The sequence below is a fragment of the Leptinotarsa decemlineata genome, unplaced genomic scaffold (genome assembly GCF_025532065.1).
Source record: "Leptinotarsa decemlineata unplaced genomic scaffold, Ldec_3_MD MMD2_tig00026340_RagTag_RagTag, whole genome shotgun sequence".
In the NCBI taxonomy this organism is placed as follows: Eukaryota; Metazoa; Arthropoda; class Insecta; order Coleoptera; family Chrysomelidae; genus Leptinotarsa; species Leptinotarsa decemlineata.
In genome coordinates, this window is record NW_027412694.1 from 15,233,603 (window position 1) to 15,255,086 (window position 21,484).

The following is a 21,484-nucleotide window of genomic DNA, read 5'->3' on the forward strand; positions in this document are numbered from 1 at the left end:
TTTGAACACCTTTAAATCATCTGCAAACATTAGAAATGAGCTGGCCTATGTGGGATCCCTGAGGAACACCTGATGGCACATTTATCGGTTCAGATATAGAGTTGCCATATTCAACGTATTGAACTCTATTGTAAAGGTAGCTTTCAATCCAATTTAAAACATCTCCCTCTAAACCCAAGGCATTCAACTTAGCAATCAGTAGGTTATGGTTGACTCTATCAAAGGCTTTAGAAAAATCTGTGTATATAGAGTCCACTTGTAGCCTATTTTCAAGATTATTTATGATGTAGTTTTCATAAAGTAATAAGTTCGTAGAAGTTGATTTCCCTTTGGTAAAACCATGTTGTTGATTGATTATGATGTTTCTGAAATCGAATGAAAATTTTCTAGTGTTTTTAACATTGTTACGAAGTCCACTTTTATGAACTGGTTTGATATAGCTTTGTTTCCAAAATTCTGGGAATATTCCTTTTTCAATAGAAAGATTGAATAGCCAGTGTAGTGGTTTTGCTAGAGTATAAATACAATTTTTAATCAGGTGCAAGGGTATCTTATCAGGACCTGTTATTAGTTTAAATGGTAGTTTCAAAGCTAAATCTATAACTTCCTTAATATCTATATTATAGTGGCAGACGTTAGCTACATTTTGAAATTTGAATTTGGGGATTTCATTGACCGTAGTGCTGTCATAAATTGTTGAGAAAAATTTTGAGAAAAGATTTACTATTTCGTTAGCGTTATCAGTAGATATATCATCATAAACCATACGGAGAGGGAGATTGTGAAGTTTCTTCTTATCATTAATATATTTCCAGAAGTATCGGGGATTAGTTGACATATTATTTTCGGTTTTTGAAATATATCTACGATAGCACTCATCTCGCATGTTTTTACAATGAGATCTGAGATATTGAAATCTATGAAATGCTTCTACATCACCACTTTTATATTCTCTGTGTGCTATTTTCTTATCGAGTATGCTTTTCTTCAAGTCTTTGCTGAACCAATTAGGAAAATTTGAGGATTTGAACTTTTTTATCGGAACAAAATGATAGATTGCATCATATAGTACATTATAAAAATTCATTATAGATAAATTTATATCTTTTTCAAGTAATAAAGTTTCCCATTTGATGCTAGCAAGAAAATTATTCATGAGGATGTAGTCACTATTTCTAAAGTCATAAAAGTATTCCTCAACTTTTAAATCAGGTAATGTTTCCATTTCGAAATCAAAAGTTATAGCTGAGTGATGGACACTATTGTGAAAGATGAATTCGACTGGATTATATACTAGAATATCTTTGTAAGACGAAAATAAAAGGTCTAGGACGGTATTTCTTGAGTTTGGAATAGTATTCAACTGATATAAATTATGGTAACTGAAGGAATGCAACAATATATTTGCCGGGGAATTAATCTCACAGTCGACATTCAATCCAAGTTCATCATTAAACCATATAGCATTTGGAATATTATAATCTCCACACAGTATCATTTTGTGATTCGGAAAAGAACTCATAACATTGTCAACAGTATCAACATGGTTGTTGTATATTTCAATATCTGAAACTGGAGGTATATATACAGCACCAATAATTATGTATTCTTTCCCCAATGACATCCTGATAAAAATTTGTTCAATATTATTCAAAGTTCCTTCAATATGATTTGCGGATAATGAGCTTCTAGTTGCAATTAAAACACCACCACCTCTAGATTTCGATGGCCCGGTTGAGTCTCTGTCTTGTCGAAAAATGTCATATTCTTTTAACCCCAATTCAGAATTCTGATAGTCTTTTGTTAGCCACGTTTCCACAAACACAATGACGTCGTAACGAGAAGACATAACTGCCTGCTGCAATCCTAGTTTTTAGTTCTTAAGCCACCAATATTTTGATAATAGTTACTTATATGATTGTGCACTACTTTTTTGCAATTTGTTGAGTAATTTGGGGAACACCATTGAAGTATCTTATGATCACATTTTCTCCCTCAGTTTTTCTCCTTTCCAATTCTTCATTCAATTTCTTCCAATAATTGACTTGAAGTCGATATTAGTGACCAGAACTTTTTGATAATAAATCGGACTAAAAAGTGACAAGTAAATATAGTTAAAGAAAAATTATTTTCAACAATAAATCGGACTGATAAGTGAAAAATAAATATAGTTTGAAAAACTAAAAAACACGCTTTTATAGCATATGAAACAAAAAAGAAAAAAATAAATATAGTTCTGAAAAACAAGCTTTTAAAAAACATTGAAGTTAAAAATAATTTACCAAACTATTGTAACGAATGGAAGACTTAACTGTCTAAAACAAATTTATTTTTAACAGTATTTCACTATCACAACTAATTTATGTATAACACTCAGCAACTAACCCTTAATTTATCTTCACGGTTAGAATTCTTTCTTTAAACGGTCGATTCACTTTCTAGATACAGACTCCCTCTCTGAGCGAGGACCCGACCTTTTATATTGGTAACGAACGTTCTAGATACCTCTAGCGTTTCGGTACTCATCTATTCTTTTCGTTGTGATTCGTCGATCGTATTCCTTTCGCGGTGAGTCATATGTTTGGTGTCTGAGATAACGGTCAGGGCCGGCTTCAGATTCATTACATTGCCCCCTTCTTAGAGACGTTTCGTCCCGAAATGTCATCCTTGGCGTGTGTCGATACCTGCAGGACTCCCCATATCTGCACTGTGAAGTTTAATGGAAGTAACACTCCACAGTCTTCATGCTCGGTCGTAGAAAATGGTAACCGCACACCAAAATCTGGATGCCGCTGGATATGAAGATCGTTTCCAACATACTTCCCCCAATTCTCCAGTCCAGCCTGTCTAGCCCAGAGGCTAGACAAGATTGCCAAGTCCACGAGATTCTGGTCGAGTGTCGTCTCCTTCAGTCTAGTAAGACTCCTCCAGGCATCTTCATAGGACGGTTTGTCTCGAGAATGCTTTTTGGTCACCAAGTAAAAGATGTTTCCTGACCCTTCTTCAACTGTAGCACTCCTTCTACTTCTGGATTCTATTCTCGTAATGTTTGGAGCTGACCAAATTTCCTGTTGAATACCACAGCGATACCCTTGGACATTTGGAGATCCTCTGCCACACAGTGGGCTAGTGCGTAATCAACTGGAACCTTAAAAAGGTCTCGTGGCTCTTCTCGAGTTACCCCATGTACGACCTTCTGTCTGTTCGAGTATAAAGACATGAATTGCTAGAACGCCATTCCTTCCTCTAATGATCTGAGGGCGCGAAATTGATCGTGATTTCCAGCATAAGAAGCCAATCAATTAAAATGGACGACCCTAGGCTTTCCTCGAGTTGGCTTATGGATTCGGTAGACAAGGTCATTAAACTTTTTATGATTTTGTACGGACCTTCCCACGAGATCCGCAACTTCGGTGATGAACCACGGGTTGTACAGCCAAACTAGGTCACCGGCTTCGAATTCTCCAGCATTGGCCTTGATGTCATAGGCCTTCTTCATTCTATTGCTGGCACTCATTCATGGATGTCGTCCATTCTCTGCCGAAGCTTGCTGACATAGTCTTCCCCCGCAGTGTCTTGTTCTGGCGGCGCCGGCGTCCCAAACTTCAGGTCGCAAGGAAACCGCAGCTTTCGGCCCATTATAATACTGGCAAGGGTTTGGCCGGTTGACTCGTGCACTGCTGAACGAAAAGCCAGCAGGAACAGTTGGAGGTATTGGTCCCAGTCTCTTTGACGGTCAGAGACTACATTGGACAAGTGGCGGTTTATGGTCTTATTCATTCGTTCCACCATTCCATCGGACTGTGGTTCTAGTTTTTCGAATTTCCAACAGTTTACATATTTCTTGGAACAGGTTGGACTCAAAATTTCTGCCCTGGTCCGAATGCAGTTCCAATGGGACACCGAATCGACATATCCATTCCTTTACCAGGATGTCATAGGCTTCTGCCCACTAACTGAAGTAGTCCATGGCTACTAGGTTGTATTTTTCCCATGGTCGGACTCTGAGAACGGGCCGGCGATGTCGATAACGATTCTCTCAAAAGGACTACCCACGTTATACTGGCGCACTGGAGCTTTCGGTCGTATCCTAGGTCCGTTACTGGCAGCGCATACAGCACAGTAAAACCGTTTTCTTACTTTCTTGAGGGTCTTCGTTACTCCCAGATGTCTTCCAGTGACTCCATCATGGATTTCTTTGAGCACCTCCCGCCGTCTGCTCCTGGGTACCACTGTCTGGCGCCTTTCATCTGCACCGTCTTCAAACTCCAACACGCGCTTCAGAACCCCGTTTTTCAAGGTAAGGGAGTTCCATTGTGCCCAGTAGGACTTAACCGCTGGCGAATAATCTGCTACCTCCTGCCACGATGGTCTTCGATTACTTTTCTTCCATCCGATGACTAAACCAAGATCTGAGTCTTTCTCTTGGTCTTCCTTGATCTTATTATCCTCCCAGTTGTCGTCTATAGCTGTAATTCTACTAATAGCTGATTCCTTCTCTTCTGCTCGTCGACAATGTGAGCAGTCATCGGGGCATGGTCTCCGTGATAGGGCATCTGTGTTTTTATGGTTAGTCCCAGCTCGATGATCTATTTCGAAGTCAAATTCTTGAAGTCTCTCAATCCAGCGGGATGTTTGAACTGCAGCAGCAATTTGAGAGCTGCATGGTCCGTTCTCAACAGAAATCATCTTCTATACACGTATGTGTAGAAATGAACTAGCCAATAACTTTCTCCTATCCATCCTGGATCTGAGAAAAGACTGCTCCAAGTCCCACGTTGCTGGCGTCCGTATCTAAAATGAACTTTCCATCCGGTAGGGGATAGCTCAAAACAGAAGCGTTGATCAAAGCTCTTTTTAACTTCTTGAATGAGTCTTCGCATTCCTCAGACCACTGGAACTGGATCTGCTCTTCTGTGAGTCGGGTCAATGTTGGCAAACCCTAGCACATATCTGCGGTAGAAGGTGCATAAACCAAGGAAGCTCCGAAGCTGATGTATGTCTTTTAGAATGGACCAATCCTTAACTGCTTTGATCTTTTGTTCGTCTACCGCCACTCCTTCCCCAGAGACAACGTGGCCAAGGTAACGGACTTCTTTCTGGAATAGATGACATTTTTTGGGACTAAGTTTCAATCCAGAACTCCTCAGACGCATGAACACTTCCTCCAGATTTTTCTAGTGATTGTCGAACGATTTTCCGACCACGATTATATCGTCGAGATACACTAGACACGTCTCCCATGAGAGCCCCTTGAGAACCGTCTTCATCAATCTCTCGAAGGTCGCTGGAGCATTACAAAGCCCGAATGGCATAACCGTGAACTGCCACAATCCTAAGCCGATGGTAAAAGCAGTATTTTCTCGATCTTCTGGGGCCAATTCAACTTGCCAATATACACTCTTCAAATCCAAAGTCGAGAAAATTGTGGAACCGGCTAGCGTGTCTAGGGTGTCGTCGATTCTTGGAAGAGGGTAGCTGTCTTTCTTCGTCACGTGATTCAGTTGACGATAATCCACGCAGAACCTTGTTGAGCTGTCCTTCTTCTTCACTAATAGGACTGGGGAAGACCAGGGGCTGTCAGACGGTTCGATGACTTCTTTTTCCATATCGCTGACTATCTTGTCTGCCTCTTCTTTCTTCGCAAGAGGGAGTCTTCTAGCTGATTGCCGGATTGGTCGAGCATTCCCAGTGTCAATTCTGTGCTGAACCACATTTGTTCTGCCGCCTTTTCCTTTTCCAATATCGAAGATTTTCAGGCACTTCTTGACTAACTCCCACAGTTTTGATCCGTGAGTTGGTGGTATGTCCTTGGAGGAAATGTCAATCAACTTCTCCAACTCTTTAGGCAAGTTGTTGGCTTGGCTAACAGAACTGTGTACACTCCGTATCACAGAGGAAATAGACGAACAGTACCCCAGCATTGTTCCTTTCTTCAAGGTCACGGGAAAGTAGTTGACATCCATAGCCCTGACCGGCACAACTTCATCAATATGCAACAGGGTCTTCCCAGTGCGATTCCTCGTCCAATTTTCTCATCATGAATCTTGGGTTCGAACATTACCACCTTTCCGCTGCTCGCATTTTCGTCCAAACGAGCCTCCAGGGTGGTTTCAGCCCTCTCAGGTACGCACACGTCTTCGGCCAACAGGACTCTAATCATCTATTCGCTTCTTCCATGAAGCACCAGCTCTTCTCCGCCGACACATAGGACGCCGTCTTGAAAATTCAGCTCGAACACTCTGGAATTCATTATGTCCATTTCAATGATGGCATCGACCTCGATGTCCGCCACTAATACACGATGTTTCAATTTTGTGCTGCCCAACACCAATTCAATCGGTAGTTCCCCAAGTACAATGGCTGGCTCCCCTGTTGCAGTGCGTAGCTTCCAGCTTGATGGTTCAATTCTTACCGGTGTTTTGGTAAAAGTTGGCGCAAGAATGGTTCTCGTCGCACCTGTATCTAGCAGCATGGTGCAAGGCTCGTTGTTGATGAGGTCGTCTACGAAAACACTTTTGTCTTGTCGTTGGAAAACGGCAACATATGCGTTTTTAACTGGGGCTTGCTGGGTACAGGCCGACGATTGCCCCTTCTCATCGACCCCCTCTAGTTTTCCTGATTTGGTGTCGATTCTTGGAAAGCTGGACATTTGCTACGCACATGTCCAATTTTATCACAGTTCCAGCATCTTATATTTTTCCTCTCAGGCAACACTCCTTTCATTACTTTTCTGATGGTGGCCTCGATATCCGCAGGCACTTGTCCATCTTCCTCGATAGCTCGAACTTTGCTCTGGCTCTTGCAGGCCTTTTTTGGCAGCCTCAAACTCCAGAGCGCTTGCCAGTGCATCCACGAGGTGTTTGGGATGAGCTGGCGTCAAGGCCTGCCTCGTTTCTTGGTCGCGAAGTCCAAGTACATTTTTTACAAACTATAGGTTTTCGGCTAAAATGAATAATCTGAAAGTGTCGAGTTTGTACATTCTATGCAGTTCTTGCTCAGCAATTAAACTGGAAATATTGTTCTTTAACATGGAACGCCATCACTCACCATTGGCTAAGATGAATAGAGCTGTAGGGCTTCTAAAGGTGGCATGCGACAAAATGATGTAGCTCTTCGTTTGGGGGTCTCCCAAAGTGTTGTCAGTCGATTGTGGCGGCGTTTCCGGGAACTGGCAGTCCAGCCGAACAACATCCAGGGCGAGAACGCGCTACAACTGCAATTCAAGACCGATTTTTGGTCTTAACCGCAAGAAGACAACCGACAATCACAGCACCTGAGTTGGTTAACGTGTTGCAGCAGACGCACCAGGTAACCATTGGTCGTGATACTGTCAGAAATCGACTGCATGAAGCAGATTTCCACAACAGAGGGCCACTTAGATGTCCACCTATGTCGAGAGGCAATCGCGGTAGAAGATTAGAGTGGTGTCAAGAACATCAAAACTGGGATGCAAATGATTGGGCCACAGTTTTGTTTACAGACGAATCCAGATTTGGATTTCATCCAGATTCTCGTCGAGTAAGACTGTGGAGGCGACCTGGAGATAATGAACGTTTGAGACACGTCCAGGAAGTCCACACATACAGAGGTGGTACAGTAATGCTATGGGGCGGAATCATGATCGGCGGCAGAACCGATCTCGTTTTTTCAAATCGCTCCCTCACAGCTCGACAGTACCTCGACACCATTCTTCTACCTATCGTCCGTCCGTTTGCTAGTGCTGTTGGTGAAAACTTCCACCTCATGCACGATAATGCTCGTCCACATGTCGCGCGTCTAGTGACTGACTGGCTCACCAACGAAGGAGTTGATGTATTGCCATGGCCAGCACAATCACCGGACTTGAATCCCATCGAGCATGTGTGAGACATGCTTCAACGAAGAATTACTCCGCATATGGAGAACATTCACACAACGTTTCAATTGTCAGAGCAAGTGTACCTCAACAAGATATTGACAATCTCATTTTATCGATGCACGATAGATGTAGGGCCGTAATAAACCAGCGTGGAGGCCATACTTTGTACTGATTCCTATTTTTTTTGTATTATGATTTTTTTTCGGGGTGCCAAAGAAGAGCCATATTTTTTTTTAGTTTTGCTTATATGCCCACTCAGTATTTTTGACCATTATATATATATATATATATATATATATATATATATATATATATATATATATATATATAATGGGATTGACACTGTATTTTAGTCATTTTTGTAAGCAGATATTTGATTTTTGGTACAGGCATAGACCTCCTTCATGGGCCGTACTGAGAATAACCCATTTCGCTAAAAAATCGATTTTGTCTCTGCATCCGGATTTCAACTATTCCAATTCGAGACTATACAGAAGTCATCAATCATTAATTTTTTCCAGATTCTTCGCAATAGTTATCTAAGGAATATTTCGTATTTGAAATAACAAGTAGAAACGCTGACTTACACCTTTGCTATAATTTACAAAGGTTTGGTGTAATTTTGATCATAATATAACGATATGTATTAAGTAAGTCGGCAAAATTCGTGCTTCCTGACAATTTTGGTTGAAGGTTGTGTTAGTTTTTGTGCCAAGATGGAAAAGTAGAAAGCCAAAACCTATCTTTCTCCAAAATTAATCTCTTCTAAAAATATACCTCTAAGAAATGTAACTTCCTTTTTTTTTAATTTGGTACCTATATTCTTCCACTCAATTTTATTGTAATTTTCTCTTTTTTTCTTTCTAATGAACATGTTTTGTAGAGTGATAGAATAATTTAATTCCTCCATTATAACGTTCATATTTCAGGTAAAATAGGAATTGCTCTGAGTGTTCAATCTTACTTTCCTGCGACGGATTCATTGGAGGATAAATTAGCTGTCGAGAGAGTTTACGAGTATACGGTGAGTTATATATTATTTTCGATAAATTCGTTAGTACTGATCAGGTTTTCACTAAATATCTCCTGATATGAGCTTCTTTCGTATCAGTCAGTCATAACAATAACAAACTTTGAGTTTACCTGAGAACATCGATTGGAATTCGTAAAGCCGAAATATTGTCGCCTGAAGGCATCGATATAGACACAAAATATCCATTCTCGAATCGAATCAATTTCATTTTATGAATAACCAGAAACTTCAACAAGAACATTTGTTAGAAAGTACAATCATTAAAAAACACAGTATTCAAATATATGAACAGAGTACCTGAATGGCTGAAATCGTTCTTTTCAACTGAAGGGTTTTTGTTAAAATCTATCGTGCCTTGACATGAGACCGCAGAGTCGGAACCCGAGTCACCTGACTCACTTGACGCAGCTGACGCATTAACTGTATGTCGCGTATTCTTTACGATTTCAATGAAATTGCTTCTATTCAGAATACTGTTTCGACTCGAATCAAAAATATTTGATTATGCCAATGAGTTTCGAGTAAGATATTGAATTGAGATTTCTGAATATCATATATAAATTGTTGGTATTGAAGGGGGAATTTGAATTGCTGTCTTATTTTCGGGAGGTTATGTAAATCATTGAAGTGTGGCAATTCGTTTTTCTTTTCGGTCTCTTATATCTATTCATTCTATTAGTGATATTCATTCGAAACTCATTAATACAGTTTATTGTATAATTTTCACTATAAAAGGTTTTACAAAAACCGTGACACGTGTTTCAAGCGTAAAATGAAGACCATTTTACGCTTGAGAAAGCTAATGTATAGCGAAACACGTGTCGCGGTTTTTGTAAAACCTTATTTTATGATGAAAATCAAACAAAAAACTTTTTCAATGAATTTCAATATGTATTTTCATCAAGTATTCTCCAGTTCTATTCAATTATATCCATTTGAGTTGTCTCGGTAGATTAGGGTCAAGTCACTGTCATAATAGAAATTAAATGAAAAAAAATAGATTTTTTATTGATCCTTTCAACTATCGATAACAATAAATAAGACAAGTCAGTGCAACATGAAGTTTAGTTGACACACAAAAACTGCAACAAGACGAAACGAAACAATACCAACTTATTACAATAATGTTTGACTTACATTATGAAATCCCTTGATATTATATCAAAACAGGAAAGATTCGAATTCCACAATAGCATGAAAGCATTTTCTGACTAGTAGTTCCTTATGTTCACATTTAAAAACAACCGAGGATCCTGTTGAAAAAACGGCAGCCTGCATTAATAGGAGATTTTTTGTGATATGAGTGTTGAGGTTTGTTAATTTTGTGGCTTAGCCCCTTCTCTTAATGAGGCACTCAAATGCCTGATTCATATATAATTTTGCAGTACACGAAGGTAGGCGACATATCAAAATTTTTCTTGATTTGAAATGAATCAAAATGCAGTAATATTGATCTAATTTTTGTTCGAAATGAGAAATATTTCTAGGTATATCGTATAAAAAATCTATCTAGACAAAATTAAATTTTTTGTCTGAAAATGAATCGGTCCGTAATTTAAGGAGTTGTTACAAAAAACATTATTTGCTGTCAGATTTTCGTTAACTATTATTTTATGAAGATAAAAACAACTCACACAAGAAAATTTTGAGATTGAATTGAATATAATTTATTTCAATTTGAAACATTAATAAAATTTTGTGACATTGGTTTTAGAAAATTCACTGTAACGGAATACATTCAATACATTGATGAATGTAGCCGTTATTACGTGGTAGGAAATCATAATGAAGAAAAGAAAATTGAAACTTTCTATGTTTTTACCACTTTTATTTGTAACTAACGTTACTGTAGTTTCATCCTATAAGGACATTTTCAAACATTCAATGTAATTATAAGAGAATTGAAACTTTCTATGATTTTTACGTTAGTTACAAATGAAAGTGGTAAAAACATAGAAAGTTTCAATTTTCTTTTCTTCATTGGAATACATTTAGTGTGATAATGCTGTAATCCCCACCAAGATATTCTATGGGATGGGTAGATGTTATTTCAACGTAAATCTATATTTTGTGTTAGGTATTTCAATAAGAACCTTCAAAGGAGTGGTTGAAGAAGGAGAACAATTAATTTCTGCTAATATCGTAGAAGTAAAATTTTCAACCCCAAAAAAACAGCGGCCTTGAAGAGCACCAGTAACTGATAATCTTGAGTATTACTATTCCAATATTAAACGGAGTATTTACGACTTTCATAAGACGGATTGGTGACGTATTACGGTAAAAAAGTTCCAACACAAAATTAATAACGTTTGAGAATTGTGGCTTCCAAAACATCTCTCAGTTCAATTTTAAAGAAAATAGGTTTCAAATGGAGGAGGACTGAATAGAATAGAAAAATTTTCAATAGAGAAAATGGACATTGGAGCATTGAGATTCAAGTATTAACAGAAAATTAATTATTTTCGTAGCCGACTGCGACAAATTGTGTTTCTTGATGAAACATGCCTTTATAGTGGACATACATCTTCCGAGTACTGGACGGATGAATCAATCAAAGGGTTATTTGAAAATGTTGCGAAGAGACCAAGACCTATTATTGTCCATGCAGGAGGTGACATGGTTTCCATTCCTAATTGTCGGCTTATATTTAAATCAGGCACGACATCAGGGGATTACATTAAGAAATGAATTCTGAAAATTATGATAAATGCTCACAAGAAAAGTTGATCCCAAAAAACAATAATATTCAAATTAATCCAGCCTTCAATACAAATTCTAGAAAGTCTGACATGATGAAGTGACTGCATGAAAGAAGCATTATGTTCGCCCCTAATATGCTGAAACCCGAATTATACGAGTTGATCAAGGTGAATATAAAGCATCATATTAGATACAAATTTGATGAGGTTATACTTGAACACGGACATAACAATTTGCGACTTCCACCCTACCATCCGGATTTGAATCCCATTGAACTCATTCGGGCTACTGTATAAACAACGTGTCTCGAAGAAATGTAACTTTCAAGTTGGAAAATGCGAGGAAACTGGCGGAGCACGAGTTTAATCGAATAACTTTCAAGGAATGGCGAAAGCATTGCCGACATGTAGCAGATTTATAGCGGAAACATTGAGAAAATGAAACATTCATAGACGTGCAAACAGAGGTTTAAAAAAAAAAAAAAATCTGTTTTTCCGTTAACCAGCTGTCGCACCCCTACGAACGACAACCCTCAGAAGTCGAAACTTGTGCGAGCTAAGGATTAACGAGGTCTTACCTTTTAACGTGTGATTCCTAACACGGTAAATCCAGTAATTATAAATTCAAATGACGGTAGCAGCAAAAGCACAAGCACAAGCAGCAGTGAAGATGAAGAAAATGTGTATTCAGATAGTGACTGATTAAAGTTTACTTTTGAATAAGTGTATCATTATTCAACATTTCAATGAATTGTACTATTACCTATAGTACTGAATAAAATTATAAAGGAGTCATGTTCCATTTGCTACCCTAATTAAAACTAATTATAGGTACACTGGCCGGCAAGGGGCTTATCGTAATCCGATAGTAATTTAGTTGGGAGAGTCTATACCTGCGCGATTCTTCGCCATCTGTGGCATCTGTGCCGTAGCGTGTACTGTAGTCCATGTGTCCTTTACACTCAGGGCCCCGAGGTCTCTGAAGTGTGCTGAAGGGCACCAAACATACGAAGCCCTGGACAGAGCCGGCAAAGTGTGCCAACTGCGATGGAGACCACCCCGCCAATTCCAGAGACTGTTCAGTCTACCGGGAGAAGGCGGAGAAGGACAAAGCCAGACAAAGAGACAACCACCATCCTAAAAGCAGGTTCAGTCACCAGCCCCCAAACTGGTCCCTGCGCCACCTCCTAAAGTGAACCCATGGACGAAGAGAGCCGGGATGCAGCAAGCCCCTGGGTCACCGCCTCTTCCTCACACACCACCAGTGCAAAGAGAGCGGGCGTTTAGACCCACGATAGGGAACAAACAGAACATCATGTAGGCAACCAACTGCTTCCAGACGCTAAGCGAGATGGTGAGATGGCGAGATGGTGGAGATCATTCGTTGCACGAATGAACTTCATCTATTCACATGACGTCGACATAATGTTTCTATCCGAAACCAAGCTGCGACAGGAACACAAACTGAAACTATGAGATTTTATCACTGTCCGCAAGGACCGCCCTGATGCTGTAAGAAGTGGTGGGATGGCTATCTTGATAAGAAAAGGTATCGCTCATACGCAGATACCCCAGCAACGAAGCAGCCTTGAGCATGTTGGTGTCCAGCTTGCAGATGGTACCTGCGTGTTTGCAGTATAAAGCCAGATGGACGCTTCACTTCGCATGATTTGGACAATCTGTGTAACGTTGGGAACAAGCTGCTGGTTGTGGGATACCTCAACGCCAGAAGGCGTGAGTGGAACAGTCTCAGTCGACCTAACACCAATGGCAAGATGCTTCTAGAGTATTCTCTGAACAATAACATTGTCATTGAATACCCTGAGTAACCGACACACTATCCTTGGAATGGTACGTCGCCCTCCACGATTGACCTAGTACTTAACAGGAATGTTCGAGATCTGGGCGAACTGGTTACCGTGGAGGAGCTGAGCTCCGACCACTGTCCGGTGCTCTTCACTCTCAACAGAGACAGACCAACAACGAAGAGGGTCAAATATGACTACAAGAGCACGGACTGGTCTGAGTACAGGGCGTCCATGAACAATCTCACCGTTGTCAAAAGTAACATTGATAAGGATGATATTGATGAAATTTGTGAATAACCGGTTTGAAGCTATCCCGACTATAAACAGCGGTGACGTGCAGTCGGTGACGGATCATCAAAACGCTCAGTTGATTGGGGAATATTTCGCCAGTGTCCACCAAATTAGGCCCGACGTCTGTGATGAACACAGAGCCACCACTTGCACTGCAAATAACATCTTGAGCAGATCGGTGCCGACGATTCCGGAGCCGACATTGTTGAAATGGATCACGGACGTCGAGGAGGTGATTGCAACCATTAGGCGCCTGGGGAAAAATAAAGCCCCAGGCGTCGATGGGATTGAGGTAGTTCTACTGCGCAGTCTGCCGCGAAAGGGTGTTGTACAACTAGTACATACAGTGTGTTCAAGATAAGGATCCTAAGCATGGAAATCTCAGTACCTGTTGGAGATACAGCTTAGGTTAAATTAGGAAAAAGTTGTGTTCTTCAAAGCTTATTTACATGTCGTTTAGAAACTTGAAGAATTTTCATGGCCTGCTGAGATATTTGGGAAAAACGAGAAGTTGACAATATCAATTTTATTTTTTTCTGACTTTATTCGAAAAGATATCACAAAACGAACAACACTTTTTCATTGGCACTTTCAAGGTACTACACGATGGTATTTTTAGATTTTATATCCGACGTTTCGTTTTCAATAAACCATCATCAACTTTATTTTTTTATATGACCCGAAACAAAAGTACATCCTGTATCTGATTCCATTTTTTATTACGAAATCAACGAAGTAACACATGCCATTGTTTTCTTTTTAGTTTAAAGGAAAATTACATTTTTTCTATTTTTAAAAAAATCTTTAAGTAGGCGTTGCAAACAAATGCTTTGACGTAAATACCTGTCACCGAGCCTGTCAAATATTATTTAATTACACGATAAATTAGTAATTGTCGTTGTTGTTAGCCTGTTTGTCGAGTTGTTGGTACGCAGATGACACTGCGATATACGCGCATTCGTTCTCGAGCGAGGTGGCGAAGCAACAGCTTCAGATCCACCTCGACAGGTTGGTCATGCCGTACTTCGAACGTAATAAAATCGATGTTAACCCTAACAAAATGGAACTCGTAAACTTCTCGAAGAAATTTACCAACGTCAAGATCTTCAAGAAGTTACGAGTCAAGGATAAATGCGTTGACGAGCAGAGAAGCGCGCGATATCTGGGAGTTATCCTGGATAGGCGCCTGAATTTTCAGAAACATCTGAGCTTGGCGATTCAACGAGCGGGTGCAGCGGTGAAACGAACGTACCCGCTCATTGCACGGAACTCTGAGCTTAGTGTGGACAACAAGCTGTTAATTTACAAATAAATAATTAGACCAGCAATGTTGTCCCATATTCTGTAGCCTCAAGAAGACTCCTTTGCGAAGACTCGAAACGATGCAGAATAAGGTGCTCCGTATTTGCACGAAAAGTGACAGATACATTTCATTGAATGATCTGTTAGATCTGGCAGAAGTCGAGACGGTCACTGAATACATCAGGAGGCTGTCTTATAAATTCTTCAAGTTCTTTCTACCGAAAAGCCCGCTGACGACGGACATCACGGCGCTTAGGAGTTATCATAATCAACCCCGAAAACACGGGTTGATTTATGAAATGCTTGATATCTTCCATGAACGGCGCGAATGTGATCGCACTTAGCTCATGGAAGAGCTGGCTAAGATAAATCACGTATTTTCGTGATACCAGAATTACTCTTACCTGGTTTTTTCTTCAACTTTTTCCAGGGGGCTAGTGATGAACTTGCAACAACCATCTAGTATATTCAGATATGAGGTACCGAAATCGCAATATCATGAGAAATCTCGCGTAAGCTTTGGCAGGAAGCGGGAAGTCTCAGACTGAAAGCTAAAATGAAGCTCTGTTGAGCAGAGAGCCACCCGTTAACACCAGCGGGGGCGCCTCCCATCGGCCTGTCGTGGGTCTATGAGTCGGCGCTTTACCTTGCGGACGTCTAGGGGTTCAATATTGAAGTCTCGTCCTGCTGATCCTTCCTTTTCCCTCACCAATCCTTTTCCCCTCCTCCTACCACTCCCGTATGTGGGAGAGATGTAAATATTGTAAATATTCTGATTTTTCCGAAGTCTGGCACCCTTCACTTGAAATATGATAAAGTATGGTGCAAATCCTTCCTTAATAGTAACATGAAATCAACTGTTATTTCTCAATCTTTCATGAACTTTCGATAATTTAGTGATATAAATAACGTGTAGAATAGAATCAAAAATTATGAATAGTTATATCTAGCAGTAATAATTAGACGTAAGTGTTTTTATTCATTTCATTGAAGTGATCATGAATTACCACAAAATAAACAAGTCATCCACACATAAATAATTATAACCAAAAATATCATGAAGACCAATTATATATATATATATATATATATATATATATATATATATATATATATATATATATATATATAACTGATTTATTTTCAGTTTGGATGGTTTATAAATCCTCTGGTTTTTGGCGATTATCCGACTGGTATGAAAAAAGGAATTCAAAGTCGCAGTTTACAACAAGGATTTCAGGAATCGCGTTTACCAAAATTCAGCAAATTACAGCAGATCACTTTGAGACAATCTTTTGACTTCATTGGTGTGAATAACTATATTTCGTTCTATGTTAGAGCTGACAGGACTCTTTCTCAGAATCCTAGTTTCACTAATGATCGTCAAGCTACTGTATTCGAGGATCCCGAATGGAACACAAACTATGAAAAAAAAATTAAGGTTCGTTGAAAGATAATTTTACTTTTCATGTACAAATAGACATTGTTTGGAATACAGTATGGTCATTTCTAAAATATGAGAGAATAGCGTCAGCTGAATAGAGATATACTTGTAGTTCTCAAATTTCAGCCCACTAGTGAAAAAAATTAATGACATAGGTTTCGATTATATTGGACAAAAACCAAATTCGATCAATTTCTGTTTTTTGTGGTATCTGTTGCTGTTTGAAAAATGTGTCGGATACTTTTTGTCCAAAAATACGATATCGTTGATTTAGGGTTACCAAATTTCAATTCCAGTGTTTCGTATTCTCTGTGCCACCATCAGATTCTGTTTACAGAAAGAACCTCAAGTTACCCTCCCTATCATACACCTTTTCAGAAACCCTATGAATAAAAGTCCACCGGTCACACAACTGAAACTCAAGTTCCAACCCTTGATTTTGGATCTTTTAAAAAAAAATCAACTGTACTCGCATTGTATTAGAACCAGAGTAATTTTGATACACTTTCTTTTAAAAAAATTTGGTGTCAAAAAACTCATTGTTTATTGAACCTCATCATATAATTAAAGAAAAACGTTACTGATGCCTCCGCTTTTGTGTTGAATAAGAATTATTCATGGCATGAAAATATTTCGATCGAACATACAACACTTTGGAAAAGTCGTTTCGCCACCAAAATGACCATAACAAACATATTTTTTGATAAAAAATATCTGAATCATTTTTTGATATTACGTGAAATTACCTGAAATGAAAGTATTCGTATTTGTGCTAGGAATCGCACATTGAGAAGTAAGACCTCGTTAATTCTCAGCTCGTTTCGACTGAGGGTTTTCGTTCGTAGGGGGACGACAGCTGATGATTACTGGAAAAAACAGATTTCAATAGATTTCCACAGATTCGTGAAACCGATCTTAGTATCGTTAATTATGTTCACCAGTGGATAAAGCTTCGGTAGCTGCAAGTTTTTTTCATTCAACCGACTTTCTATCTCTCATATTTTCAAAGTTACCCAAACATTCACGTATACCTGGGAAATGATGATAATCATTTCCAGGTATACGTGAATATTATCGAATGAAAACGAAGGAGTTTTCTCATCACTTTCGGTTATACCACCAAGACCAATTCAATCATTCATAATGAAACACCCTGTACATTTTCACATTTTTGAATACCTGACTGTATGTATAACAAACATATACCAAATATTAACCGTTCTCGAGATATCCATTTGTTTTATACACAATAGTTTTGAACAGAAAAACTAATAATTCATATCAGTCTTGGATGCCTGATTTTTTAAATATCACACAAAGTCTTCGGTACTAGAAACTCATTCTGAAGATATTAAAAAGGGCAACGCACGGATATTTTAAGAGAACTACTCTGTATGATAGAGTGTTCCATTGTCGATATCTTTCAATTCATCTTGCAAAAACACAGTTATAAACACAATTATATTTTAGGAAAGAAAAGTTGCGGCTTTCTACTTCTCCATCGCTATACAAAAAATGTGGGAGTCTTCCACAGAAAGAAAGAAAGCAATCAATTTCAAAAAATTAATTCAATACGAAGATATGTAGCTCTTAATCAAAACTTTACAAAATCCGCAATTCCACCACTAACACAAGCGGATGTTTCCTTTGCAACAACAACCATAGAAAAAGCAAATCTACTAGCTGAAAAATTTGCGTCCCACCCCATAGTCGATTTTATGAGAAAGACACCACCCTCTATTCCCACACTAGAATCCACAATGCCGTAAATTACTAACTGACGATTGGCCCAACAGCCCGAAACCGGTCTGCAAGGGTGTTCCAATAATGGAAAATCTATTGCGGCAGTTGTATCGCCAACAGCATATGCAGGAATAACTTTAGTGAAGAATTCTGCACTGACACCTGTCGGATATAATTCAACACTCTGCGTGGTATTGGCCAGGGGAGTAATTGTTTTCTGATAGGTGTCAGTCCAAACCTACGGTGTAGGGAGTTGAGACTGGCCTGAACAAATTGTTCTTTCAGATGATTCGGAAAATATCATCTTTGAATTCCAAAATGTTCTAATATTCAAGAAACTAGGATTTAGTTTTGAAATAAGCAGAAGAATTGTGGAATTGCGTAACAAATACTCAGAAGAAATAACTCTAAATCGACAAGAACAACGGCATATTATCTCTTTGGACGAAACTTGGTATGACACTCACGACACAAATACGAAAGGGTGGACTGATGGTTCGAGAATGTGTACTCCTAACATGCAGGGCAAACAAAGGATCGCGCATTGCGCGTTTATATGGAAAAAAACTTGCATTGTTGACTATCATAAGAACATGGAAGCTGATATTTTCAAGAAATGGTTCGAAAACACATCGTTCCCAAATTTGAATGCGAAATAGTTCTTGACAACGCTTCCTATCATTCGCGACAGCTCATCAAGGTACCGAGTGAAAATTCGAGGAAAGATGAAATACAAAGTTTTTCAATGGAAAACAATTTGTATTTTGAAGATTACTATACCAAAAACCAACTACTTCAAGTTTTACAGGCAAAAACATTTGAAAAAGTGTATGCCCTTGAGAGTATTGCTGAAAAGTATGGACACACCATACTGAGACTTCCCTTCTATTTTTGTGTTTTAATCCCATTGAGTTGATTTGGGGAAAATTGAAACGAAGCATCACACGTAAAAATAATTTTCAAAAATTTGATAAGAAAGTAATAGAGCTAATTAAAGAAGAAGTATCTAATATTACCGAAGAAGACTGGCAGAAAAGGAATTTTAGTTGAAAAAGACTATATGGAGATTGGGCACTTCCATATTAATCTGTTTAAAATCTGTTTAAAATCTGTTTTTTCCGTTAACCAGCTGTCGCACCCCTACGTACGACAACCCTCAGAAGTCGAAACTTGTGCGAGCTAAGGAATAACGAGGTCTTACCTTTTAACGTGTGATTCCTAACACGATTAATGGTGGAAATAAATTCATTATTGATTTAAATGTCGACAGTGATAGTGAAACAGAGGATATAAAAGAGGAATTATATAGTTATTGTGATTATAATATAATCAGAAATGATTATTATATAACGAAATTTGTTAACTCCCTAACTATATTATTAAAGGGGAGCTGCTGGAAGGTAGGTTGCACTATATCGGTCAATTGAACTATACCATTTAGGTTTGAAAGGAAAGGAATAAAAAGCGTATCCGTTCAGAAAACCTAAGATACTATGCACACCGGCGCGGCGTACAATCCAACGTGTCGCAAATTGTGCGGATGTTGTTCAAATACACGCAGATGAATGTCGCAAACGTTTGCATTAGCTCGTCTACATTAGCTCATAAGAGACAATTATTTCAACAATGTCTATCAACGCATAATTTGCGGCGTGTCGAATTGTACGAGTCTAATTATGAACATTGTCAGAGCATGATTCTTTAGTATATGGTTTATCCATAGTCATCCCACTATACCCTATACTTGAAACAAATAGTAGGTATAATTTTGCACACTTGGTGAAATTCAATTTAATTTTTACAGATTTACACAACTGGATTAGGAAATATACTCAGACACATTAGAGACAATTACAAAAATCCGGTGTTATTCATTTCAGAACAAGGATACAATAATCAAGGAGGTTTGAATGACACTGATCGAGTTTTATATATCAAGGTTAGTTTACACTTGCTTTTAACATCATAAACTCATGAAAAATATTTTACTTCAATTTCAACATGTATCAAAACTTCAATGAGTAGGTTTGTAGTATCCACATTGGGTTATCACTTTTTCAAAAAGTGCATGCATGCTATGTTAGTTTTATATTCAGGAGCAATAACTATGAGTGAAATCAAGCAAAAATCGTCTTTTCAGGTTCTGTTATTCTTAGTAATCTCAATGGATGCCCTGCAAATGGCGAATTATCTTACGTAATTTTTTCGTTTCGTCATTATATTCGAAAACGGAACTTTCAAGTTCTAAGAGTAGGTTAGGTTGGGTTAGGTCCAAAGTGAGTGGGTCTATTCGACCCTCCACCGCAACCCGCAAGGGTTTATTGTGGCTCACACCCATTCATACTTGGCCAAATAAACCCAGCTTCTTAACAAAGCCGATTAGTTTGTATGGTGAGTGGTCTTTCAGGTAAGATGGTAAGAGTACGGCTTTGCCAAACTCTGAAAACCTGATTCGGTCCCCAACGGGGCAGGCACAAAGTATGTGCTCTGCTGTTTCATCATTTTCCAAACAGAGACGACACACACTGTCTTCAGACAGTCCGAGTCTCTGCATATAATGATTCAAATGACAGTGACCTGTAATAAGGCCTGTTAGACATCCCTACTGTAGTCCAACAACTGTTATCAACCTTCGAAGGATGAATAAACGCCTTGGAGTGAGCCAATCCTCGAAGATTCTGCCAGAAGTCCATAAATCTTCTTGCCATCCAGATGTTCAGTCTTTGCTTGGCAAAGACTAAAGCGATGCCAATGACAGGTTCTGGTCAGATGAAGCTGCTTGCAGCACCCTCCTTTGCAAGGAGGGGGTCAGCAGCCTCATTGCCTTACAGGCCAGTATGGCCAGGAATCCACACCAGAGACAATCTGTTAAGTCTTCCTATCTAGGAGAGTCGTTTTTGGCAATTTGATACCAATTTAAACGTTGCTCTGTAGGAGCTTCCAACGCCGCTTGACTGTCCGAGAATATTTTTATTGACTTATGTATGAGGTTGGATTCTTTCAATCTCTCCGCACACAATTCAATAGCAAAAATTTCCGCTTGAAATGCAGTCGCAGGTACCTAGGCAGGTTGATATCTCTGTCCTGGGTCTGCGACTGCAAACACCTGCACCAGAACCGGAAGATGTTTTTGATCCATCTGTGAACCAACAACTATCTGCTCTTAATATTTCTTTCTCCCGTAAGATCCAGTCCTCTCTACTCGGGAACAGTGCTTTATGAAGCAGTTCGTAGTTGACAGTTGGGGAGTGGGGGTTGATCTAGAAGGATCTCTATGGCCGCTGACGGTGTGGTACTGATGGC

The 21,484-nt window shown here is 39.1% G+C and overlaps 1 protein-coding gene across 2 annotated transcripts in view; it reads left to right on the forward strand.

Moving 5' to 3' along the window:
- The window catches only part of LOC111517529 (myrosinase 1-like), a 71,325-nt gene that overhangs the window by 44,578 nt on the left and 5,263 nt on the right, over positions 1 to 21,484 (forward strand). The window contains exons 4-6 of one of the 2 annotated variants that reach the window (XM_074183616.1): positions 8,791 to 8,885; positions 16,142 to 16,435; positions 19,986 to 20,120. In XM_074183616.1, the coding sequence (XP_074039717.1) occupies positions 8,791 to 8,885; positions 16,142 to 16,435; positions 19,986 to 20,120 (524 nt within the window). The remainder of the gene's footprint in view (positions 1 to 8,790; positions 8,886 to 16,141; positions 16,436 to 19,985; positions 20,121 to 21,484) is intronic. The other variant, XM_074183618.1, reaches the window with a different exon arrangement.